The 11,005-nt window shown below is 31.3% G+C and overlaps 1 protein-coding gene across 49 annotated transcripts in view; it reads right to left on the bottom strand.

Annotated features, from left to right (window-relative positions):
• LOC102679914 (tropomyosin Per a 7.0102) overlaps nucleotides 1–11,005 on the bottom strand; it is a 34,252-nt gene that overhangs the window by 4,128 nt on the left and 19,119 nt on the right. For 12 of the 49 annotated variants that reach the window (XM_031511536.1, XM_031511535.1, XM_031511546.1 and 9 more), the window contains 5 exons: nucleotides 7,353–7,423; nucleotides 5,792–5,867; nucleotides 4,936–4,998; nucleotides 4,570–4,632; nucleotides 3,682–3,751 (listed from right to left, as the gene is read on the bottom strand). In XM_031511536.1, the coding sequence (XP_031367396.1) occupies nucleotides 3,682–3,751; nucleotides 4,570–4,632; nucleotides 4,936–4,998; nucleotides 5,792–5,867; nucleotides 7,353–7,423 (343 nt within the window). Of the gene's footprint in view, nucleotides 1–711; nucleotides 2,724–3,681; nucleotides 3,752–4,569; nucleotides 4,633–4,935; nucleotides 4,999–5,791; nucleotides 5,868–6,383; nucleotides 6,455–7,352; nucleotides 7,424–11,005 lie in introns of those variants that run through there. The other 37 variants (XM_006617851.2, XM_031511538.1, XM_006617833.2 and 34 more) reach the window with 14 other exon arrangements.

Genomic DNA, 11,005 nt, shown 5'->3' on the forward strand with positions numbered 1-11,005 from the left:
CACGGAAAAACTACAACGAGAATAACCAAAGGAATTAAATACGTAGATAGGCAGTATTCTTCATGATCCTCAAAAATTTATCGTGGTATCACGATAATATACCTTGGATTAGGGGTAAAAACGTAATACGGATGTAGCAATGGTATTTATTAACAGCAAAGATGAACGATTGCAACGTGAAGTATGCGAAATAGAAATTTTCTCATTCCATTTTCCCTTTCTTTTTCTTTTTTCCCTTCTTTTTTTTTCATTTTTTAATTTAATGAATCGAAATTTGCGAGTGGCCAGATAATAACCGATGATATAACAAATTAATCCAGGCACGATCGGTAAATATCGAATGGTTCAGCGTGAAGTAGAACACATGATTTTCGAACGTATCTCTCGTTTATCCGTTTCTTGCAAATAATTGTTGCATAAAATTGCAAGATGCACCCCTTTTGCGACGAGGAAGATTTCGAGATTACAATATCTACTATCATTTGTATAAATCGAATCTCATAATCGAGATCATTTCCCTGAATGATCTCTTCATATTTTTAATCGCGTTGTGCTTGGGAACACGTGATAAAAAGAATAAAAGAAGGCGATGCTTTGGAAAAAAATAAAATTCTACAAGACGTAGAATAAATTTCTTTAAAGTGAAGATTTTTATTTTACGCTTGTTAATTATTCGCAAAGAATCTCCTTCTTTTTATTGGATCTTATTGAGTTTTGAAGTTATCTATTTATCGTATACGCTAAAAATTCTACGAGTATAAAATACAAAAATACAAAAAATTTCTATAGATCTCATTTCTACAAGACTTGTCTCGCTAAATTCTAAATTTTAACTAGTTACAATAATAATGGTCTTTTTTTGAATGAATCACGCGCGAACACAAGTTTAATATCGAATTTATCCCTCAAAAGGAATCATTTGGCTGGCAGTGAGCGTCTCTTAAAAGCCTTTAAACCTTTGTATCACCAGTGCGCGAACGAGCATGGAAGAAGACCAAGAATATTTTTTTTCACGCTGAACCATAGGCAATATGGAATGTAAATGACGAAAAGTGACGAACAATTTTTTTCTGTTCATCTTTTTCTTATCGACAACGTGGTACTACGTTGAGGAAGAATTTGCTTATTTAGTCAAATCTGTCAAACATTCCTTATGAGAATGTTCCAATATATTATATTGGAATCTTTAATTATGATTATCATTGAATTTTATTAATATCTAAGATATTCTCAGATATTAAATATTTCATTAATTTTAGTGCAGATTTGTATTCTTTTGATTTGTATTATTTTATTACAAATCTCACTTCTTAATTTTATTTTATGCTAATAAAGAGTTAATTAATTCAATTTCATTAAAAATAATAATAATAATAACTATGATGTAAAAGAATTATGTTTTCGACAAAACATATTAATTCAAGATATAGAATGATATAAATATCAGGGATCAGTTGTGATCCGAATTGAACCGGATGTGAACCGCAGAAGATCGAATTTTCCCCGAGACCACGATACGCGATAGGCAGAACGTAACTAGCAGAAAATACTTGGCAGACTGAATTGAATTGAAAATTCTTCCTCGATGTATTCCATTAGACTTTGATCGATTACCGTTTTTAATTATTCTTTGTCTCCTATTCTTTTATTCACGATCTTTCTTTACAATATTTGTCGTTCGTTGAAACGGTTTTAGGGATCGCATTAGAAATCATTAGCATTTGTTAATGACCAAATCGATTGAAACTAAAACGTAGCGTTAAAAGAAAAAAAAAAAAAAAAACAGTCGTTTGGACAACAAACGTACAAAAAATTTCAAAAAAAAAAAAAAAAAAAAAACAGTCGTTTGGACAACAAACGTACAAAAAACTTCAAAAAAAAAAGAAAAGAAAAGGAACGGATTAAAAAAGGGAAATAACTTCAAATCCCTTTGACAAACCGCACGCTCTATCTTTTTATACTTTACACTTTATACTGGAATATCCATTGTTTCTTCTTTTTTCTACCTATATGTCGTCTGGTTTCCCTCGATTTCTCGCGCACGCAAAACACACATACACGCAACAATAGCGACAGCAACAGCAGCATATAACACACATGCATCACACACATACACACACGAAAAAAGAATTGCATAACCGGGGCGCTTGTTTGAGATGGGCGTTTACAATGGTAGATGTGTGAATCTAGCCTAAAAGAGACTGTATGAGACTTTTTTTCTTTTTTTTTTGTTCATTCTTCTTTTTTTATCGTTTCGTTGATAGTGTGCACCACACACAAAAGCGCTCACATCGCACAGCGTGTACTTTACTTTTTCAACGATATTTTTCCTTTATCATATTTCCCCCTTCTCTTGTTTTTTTTTTTTTTTTTTTTTTTAACTTTCCACGTTTAATTCGATTTCATTCATTTCATTCTCCGATTCCCTCATCCCTTTCGAATACGTGTTCCATGCGTTTTTACTTTATTTATTTACTTTTCTGTTTGTTCCTTTAATTTCAAAGGAATCGTATATTCCTAGTATCAGCGTATGCTTTTGTTTGAACGTTTCTGTTTTGTTTCTTTTTTTTTGTTATCTATATCTATTTTTCTCTCTCTCTCTTTCTCTCTCTCGTCTTTCTATCAGCCGCGAGACATGATCTACATGTTCTGGATGTCATGCAGGGTGGCCTCCATCTCCTCCTGCAGCAATTTGTTTTTCTCTCTCTCGGCGGCAAGGTCGTCTGGAAAGATCACCGGTTAGAGGGTGGCTGCACACGCACACTAAGACACAAAGTGGACGCGAAGCGATTTCCTCGATCATGGAAATACGCTCAAGGGGTTGTAGAGGGTTAGAAAGGAAACATGTCGATCATTGAGCAAATGCATACTTCACACGAGACGACGAAACACGACCATATTACGTCATTGTTATTTTAGATCGTCATCATCGTCGACGTTAGTATTAAAATCGGCAAACACGTGATAATATCTTTCTTATTTTTTAGAGCATACGACAGGCATAATTATTTCGTAGATGGAGAAAAATCGATCGTTTGATTTATTAGATGAAGTATATCCATTAATAAAATTGTTTATAATTATAATCAAAATTTTTCAATATATTATTATATATGTATAATATATAATTAGAAAAACAAGTCACAAATATAATCATAGAAAAATGATTATTTCTTCTTTTAATTATTTTTTTTATTGTTTTTCTAGTAATATTATTATATTTAAAACGGGGATTTTCATTAAATAAAATCATATTTTATTAAATTCTCCTATCCATAAACTCCAAATGACTGTCGTTTGCATTTCTATTAATTATTGAATGCACTCAAACAAACTGGGATATTTAGTCAATTTGGAAATAAGCAATGTTATTGGTTAATAAATCCCTAACAAGTTATCACGAGTATAATTAAGACTATAATTTATACTATCTTACACTGCTCCCTTCGACTATTAACGTATCCGATTCGTAGTTCTCTCTCTCTTATTCTAACAAAGAATGTAATCTCTAACGCTAGAAAGTAATACAACTAAAGTATCAGGAAAATAAAATAATTCTCCATACGCTATTTGTAGAGATGAAAGAATATAATGGGCCGTTCGAGAAAGTAAAAGTCTCGAGAACGAAAAATTGACCATAATCACGCGAAACGAAAATATAAATGCCTGATGAATACGCACCTTCGAGCCTGTCGACCTCCTTCTGCAATTTCTGCACCGATCTTTCCGCGAACTCGGCACGAGCTTCAGCCTGTGATAATAACAAAAACGGATTAGTTATTCGCGTTATGTCACTTTCACGTGATTTGTCGTCGATTTTAAAATTTTTCCGTGTCTATCTACAAAACTCTACTTCCGTGCATGCGTTATTAGCAATAATTTATAAAGAAACGTATTACGCATATATATCGTAGCATTAAATTTATCAAATAGCACGATACAATATATTGGAAAATACAATATATAGTGAGATAAATTTATTTATTTTTCTTTATACGTTTTTTTTAAAATCGACGGATTCGTGATAATGTCATTTTGTTTTTATTAGTAAAATTTCACTCCATGCTCAAATTTTCTTAATTTCAATAAAAATTTAGTAAAAAAAAAAAACTGTTAGTTAATTGCACACGTTATTACTTGTAATAATATTCTTTTTTTTATTTTTAGTAATGGCTGAACATCGAAAACATTCATACCTCGATACAAATTCGCCATTTGTTGCTTATCGGGAAGAATTGATTATTGATATTTATAATTGATTGTTTCGTTCGTACTTATGCGTAATATGTAAAATTTCGAAAAATAAACTGAGCTCGTAAAGCGCAGAATGTTGTGTGCAAAATAAAAGAGGAATGTGCATCTAATCAAGAGAAGTAGCAATAAAGGGATTTAATATATACAATGTAAAAGAAATTAAAAATTATCTAATTCGATAAAAGAAAATGAGATAAGAATATAGATCGATATGATTTTAAATTTCTCTATTTACAAAAATTCGCGATGTTTAAACTCCTGCGTCTCGAGAATCCTCGAGAATCTTCCCATTTCTTCGATTTGAGTCTTACTTACCTCTTTCAATTGACTATCCAATATCTTCACCTGGCCCACGAAAGTCTCCTCTCTCTGTGTCGCCTATTTTTAGTCAAGCGCAAAAAAAGAGAAAAAAACGACTTCATGTTAGCTTTACAAAATTAAAAAAAAAAAAAAAATAAAAAAAAGTAAAAAAAATGAAAAAAGAAAAATAAAATAAGAGTAAGTAAAAAATAAAAAAAATAGAAAATGGTGGTTAAGATTAGAAAGTAGCATAAATGAAGAAAAAAGAGGGATGAGCGTGAATGAGTTAATGATTTAGTAAAACTCGCGACGACAAATCACACTTTGGTAAAAAAAAAAGAAAATAATTAGATGCAAAATACTCTCAAAAAGGATTTGTACCTCCTTTAGGCGAGAGGTAAGAGTCTTAATTTGGTTCTTGTACTCCTCTTCACGCTGGTTGGCCTATGATACAGTAACGTGAACATTATGCATCTCAATATGGAAATTTATTTTTTGATCCATCGACGCGCGATTACGTTTTCTTTTTTTTTTTTTTTTTTCTTGTATTTTTATCGCATTATATTTTATCTTTTATCTTTTGAATTCTTTGAAACGATATTAAACCTCTGCACCTCGAAACAATGAATTTATTCATTTACTGTGAAATCGCGTGATATTTCTTTTACACGGAGAATGTGTTTTTCCGCTGATTTCTTTGTTCCCTAATAATTTCCACAGGATGTAATTTTTCCCAAGGAGCAGAGGTTTTGTTACGCGATAGAAATGATTCAAATGTTAATAGACATAACATTTTTCGATTATTTGAATAATAAATAAATTTTATATAACATCTATTTTGGGAATGAAAAATGAATTTGAAGTCATTTAATTCGAAACATATTTAAATTTAAATAACGCGCTATTGCTTATAAGCATTTGGATATTATAGTAATTAAAATATAAATTAATGACAAACTAAAAATAACAATTATTTAAAAATTTATTGGTAATAATAAATAATAAAATGATCTTTTTTTATTTGTAATAAAATTAATTTTCTCGGTAAAAAAAAAAATATCCAAATACTTGTACGAGTACATGAAAAATTATGAGACATATCGATTAAAATATAGAAAATATAATGTATATCGCAGTTCGAACGTGGAAAGAATTTGAAAGAAGGAGAAAGTGAAATAGATATATATATTCGATATTTCGTAGATATTTGTCGTGACTCGTTTCTAGCGGTACTTACCTTCTCTTCGGAGACCTCGAGGGATTTCAGATTGTTGCCAACTACGCGTAATTCTTCCTCGAGCTCAACGATCTTCCTGCAAAATGAACGAACCATTTACTACAAATCCAGGTTTATATTAGATTCCTACCTGAGAATGTGTTTCTTCAGCGTGAACGAATGGCTGGTCATTGTTCGAATATTATTGTACGATACAGGTAATTTTAAAATTGTTTGAAAGACAAAATTCTATTCTTTTCTGGATATCAATATTTTAAAGAAAATGACAGAAGAAAGAAATAATTCGATAAATTAATTTACAAATTTCTCTTTGAATTTTAAAGTGTTATAACGATTTCAAATTTAAACTTTATTTTAAAATAAAGAATTTTCATTTTTATAGAATGTATCAAAGTACGCGAAATATCTTTGGAAGGAATTATTCATTTTTCATTAAAATAATTTGAAATACTTTATATGATAAATTATAATTTTATATTGATTTCTTATCGACCAGCACATTCGTCCTTATTAAACAAGCTTTTGTTGGCTTAAATTAAAGGAAAGAAATAAAAAAAAAAGTGAACAAATAACACATGCACAAACTACTTACCCTTCTGAAAGTTCTGCCTTCTCTTCGGCGCGCTCGAGATCTTGTTCCATCATGACTAGTTTTCTGGCGACCTGTGATCAACAGCCACACGTGTCATGCGAGAAAGCAAGGATGATAAGGATTAAAAAAAAATAAAAAAAAAAAGAAAAGAAAAAGAGACGAACAAAAAAAAAATAGAAAGAAAATTCAAGTAAAATACAAGAAAACAAAAAGTATATCGTAAACGCATGCAAATTATCTAGTCTCCTCCTCTTTTCCATTGGTCCACCAGGCTACTTGATCGTGACTTAAATCTTGCTCAAACTTTCTTAAAAAAAATTTTTTATCTGAGAGAATGGAATTCGATTAAATCGTATAAAGTATAAGTAGATAATGACATTTGCAAATTAAATTGTTGCTTTCCATTCTCTTAGATTTATCAATTCAAAGAGAAATCTTAAATATAAATATCAAAAATTATTATATTTTTTAAATTCTTTAAATTCTCCTCTTTCATCTTTATTAAAATACTGAGATTTATATACATATATATATTTATATACTGAGATTTCTCTTTTAAAAGCAACACATTTCGATCAAAATGTATGATCGATCCGTGAAGCTAATAGCAATTGATTACGAATCGACTTGTAATTTCCTCCAATCGATAAAACTCTTCAAAACTCTTCCTAATAAAAAAAAAAATCAAGAGACAACAATCAAACGAACAAACCAGTTAACATGTGTTAGACACTTTCACGCGTGATTACATATCATTAATCATCATAAACACGTATGAACAATGTCTTTGCGTGTATACATATAATAAAGTGCACAACCCTATGGGTACGTACACGTGATAAAACACAACTAAAAATAAGAGGATACAACAAATTGGCGATCGTTGACGCACGCTTGAAAAAAAGGCAATGTTAATGCAAAAAAAGAGTGTGAGTATTCGATTTTTTTCTTTGAAAAACAGATGCTTACGACTCTCCAGCTTCGGCACGTTCCTCGGCACGTTCTAGATCGGCCTCAACCATGGCCAATTTACGGGCGACCTGTATAAACGACACATACACACGGTTTTTTCCTTATGTTCCCTTTTTGTCTTTTTCTCTCTTCTGCAACACCTTAGGGTTCTTTCTCTTTCTCTCTAACTCTTTTCGTTTCGCCAATCCGTGTCTCGCGTGTCTCGAAGCCGGCATCTGGGCCAAGATCGACGATCTCGCTACGTCTCGATCTTTTACTACCATCACAGCCTTACAGTCGAGATCAACGCGATTCCGGACCGGCTCGATGTCGGTCTACGAACTGGAAGAGTTCCAGCTCCTTTTGTGTCTAACTTGCGTTCGATCGATTCGGTTAAGTCTGGTTTTCTTGCAACATTACCCTTGAACGTGGCGAATTTCTAAAGATAAACGCGATCCGGACGAGTGGAATTGTTTGATGGTTAATCGATCGGTATTGCTTGATTGATTTCCAAGCTTTAATGAAATAATATGAAATAATGAAATAAAAAGTTTGATTAAAGTTACATTAAATGAAACTAATGGATAATATGCAGTTTTTTTTTTGAATTGAAATTTATATGGAATTTTTTATATAATATTATTCGAAGAATTTTTATTTAAAAAACTGTGTAATCGTTTCATTAATTAATAATAATTAATATTAGCTGCTGCTTTAAAGATAATTATACTAAATGCAACAATTGTCTAAATATATTGGTTGGTAACAATATAATAATAAAAAATAGACATAAAATTGAATTGTATAAAAATATGAGTATATAAGTTTTCAATTATATTAATTCAGGAATATATCGAGTTTTCTGATCGTTCTAAAAAGATTATTTCCATTTGCATTATGAAACCAATTCCGATCCAAACTTTTTTTCTCGTTCCACCATCAAACAAGATATTCCGTTTTCAACTTTATTTTCGATTTTGGCACAATTCTATACGTTTTTTCGGTGTCTTCTCGCGGAATGCCAATCGTCTATCCTTGACCAATTGGAACGAATCGAGTTAAAAGATGGAATCTCTTAATCGTCTTCCTATTCGTTTGCAAATATTTCAGCAGCAGCTCGCCAACTCGTCTCACTTGGTTAAGGGGTTAATAGTATTCCGCGTTCTTGCGAATCCCATTCGTGATGGAATCGCAAATATTGAACCAGTGAAACACTAACCGTGAAACGTGCCTCGAACCATTTCATTCGTCCGCTCGGCGAGAAACGAATAATTTAAAATACGTTTAACTTTGCGACAACGTGCACGAAGTCGCGACGGCACAAAGAGGTTTTGAATTTAAAACAAAATTCTAGATAATATCGTATTCGTGTCTCGATCCGGTTGGAACACGTTCGGGTAATCTTTATCGGGATACCCTCTTCCAGATGTAGAACGCATCTCGTAAAGAGGAGAGAAGCGAATAGATAAGAAACGAAGCGGGAGAAGAGATTTCTGTGCTTCGTTCTTAGAGAGATTGGCACGAATGAATGGAAATACTCGTACAACGCGGCGACAGCGAGGTCACGGTGGAAAACGAAGGAGAATTTACATGAATACGATGGAATAAAACTGTTCATAGCTCGATGGAATGTCCCTTTCGTTCGTCCACCGACGACCTTTCGTTTCACGCATGCAACTTTGCGAATGTGACGCAAACTCTCGAAGAAGTGTTTATCCACGTGAATCGTTCGATCGTTTCTCTGTGGATCCTTGCTTTTTTTTACATAGAGAATCTCGAAGAAAAATGGTACAGACATGAGAATTTTTGATTTGAAAAATAAATTCTTTCCATGTTCTTTGAATCGTGGTTTTCGATAATAGATTTTTGAAGTTCTTTTGTTTTTTTAAAGAAGATTAAAAGTGAACGTAAATTTAATGATCGTAATAGAATTTAGAAGATATATTACTATAAGTATTCAAAGATTTGAAAATTCAATTTCTACGATAAATTTGTACCATTTTTTTACAAATTTCTTCGCATTAATATATAAAATTTTAAAAAAATATTGCAAAAATTTTCTAGAACTAAACAAGACAATTATATCTGATGTGAAATAATCGTTAAATAGAACTAAAATGACCATATCTAATTGAAATATTGAAATAAGAATTAGAATTCGCGAAATCTCGAAGGAAATTTATTTTGAGCTAATCATGCGTTATCAGTATGACGTAATCATATTAAATTTGCCATTTAACGAAAGTTTACGTAACATTCGCAAATCCTAGAGACAGAGGGCCAATCAATGATAAGCAATTATTATTAAAATAAAAAATAAATAAAAATCGTTGGTTAGAATTCGCCTCTGTCACTCCGTCTGCAATAATTGTTATGCAGTTAGAAGGGGCAAGCGTTTGAGATTCCACTGTAATCGATAAAATATCACTGCAAACATTAAGAAACCAATATTGCAAAACTTGATTAGTTTTGATACTTATTAATCCAACGACATTTTAAAAAAAGTAATGAATGTGATTTTGTTATTGGGAGAGGATATCGACGCGTTGAAGTTACAACGATGCGTTTTTAATTTAAATAAATTTGTGTTGGAGAACCATCGACGATATGGATTTCGTAAAAACTATCCATTATTCGTTGTGCAAGATTCTTTCCATTTGAATACATCATGAAATAAATTCAATGGATTTGGCGTTGTAATGGAACTTTCTTTTTGGTTGTCTAATACTAGCAAGTGTATTATACAGTATTCATGGTTCGTTTGTGCTTATCGAACTGTTTTTTTCAACCGTATTAGAAAATTTCGTTTCATGGATTATTATAATTTCATTATGTAAGACCAACTCTTGCAGCGTGAAAATTTATTCAAAATTCCGTAAAAAATATATGTAAAATATTATAATACAATAGAGACATTTATCTAAGAAAAAAAGAAAAAGAAAATTATATAAAATAAATTATATAAATATTAAAATATTTAATAATCTTTGTAACTTCGACGTCGTCATGTAACACCTACCATAACAGATGGATTTTGCAATTGGGATATTTCTGAGCTACGTTCCGAATTCCACAAAAAACGAAAATGGGGAGTCTTTGGACAAAAGCAGCACCATTTTAATCGCGTAGGAGACCGAGAAACATATGGTCTTATTCGTATCACAACACAGAACGCGTCAATCATATTTTGCGGAACCAGTTTCCGGATTAAACGAATCGAATGCGCGGATCTATCGATATTCTTCAAATTTTCCGTATACAATCGAGAGACGATGATCTTTTATATGCAAATTAAATTTTTATTCATTTATCTTTTATTTAGGAAACTGGCACTTGAAACTTTTTTTTTTTTTTTCGTTCTTTCCCTTTTTTTCTTTTGGTTCCAACAAACACTTGGAAATCACAGATATACAGCGGTTTTAACATTAAGTCGCGTTCAAAACACCTGACACTGATATTATTCATATATATGTATCACTATTCATCTTATTTTTTTTATCTTTTTTTTATTATTCCCGAAAAAATTATTTTATTCAAACACTGCACTTATACGATTGATCGTATTTCACTTACTTGACAAAATCACAGACGATCAATAATCATTTATTCCTTCTTTCGTTCTTTACTTTCTTTTTTTTCTTTTTTTCTTTTTTTTTTTTTTTTTTTTTTTT

This window comes from Apis dorsata, unplaced genomic scaffold, assembly GCF_000469605.1.
Source record: "Apis dorsata unplaced genomic scaffold, Apis dorsata 1.3 scaffold_327, whole genome shotgun sequence".
Taxonomy (NCBI): domain Eukaryota; kingdom Metazoa; phylum Arthropoda; class Insecta; order Hymenoptera; family Apidae; genus Apis; species Apis dorsata.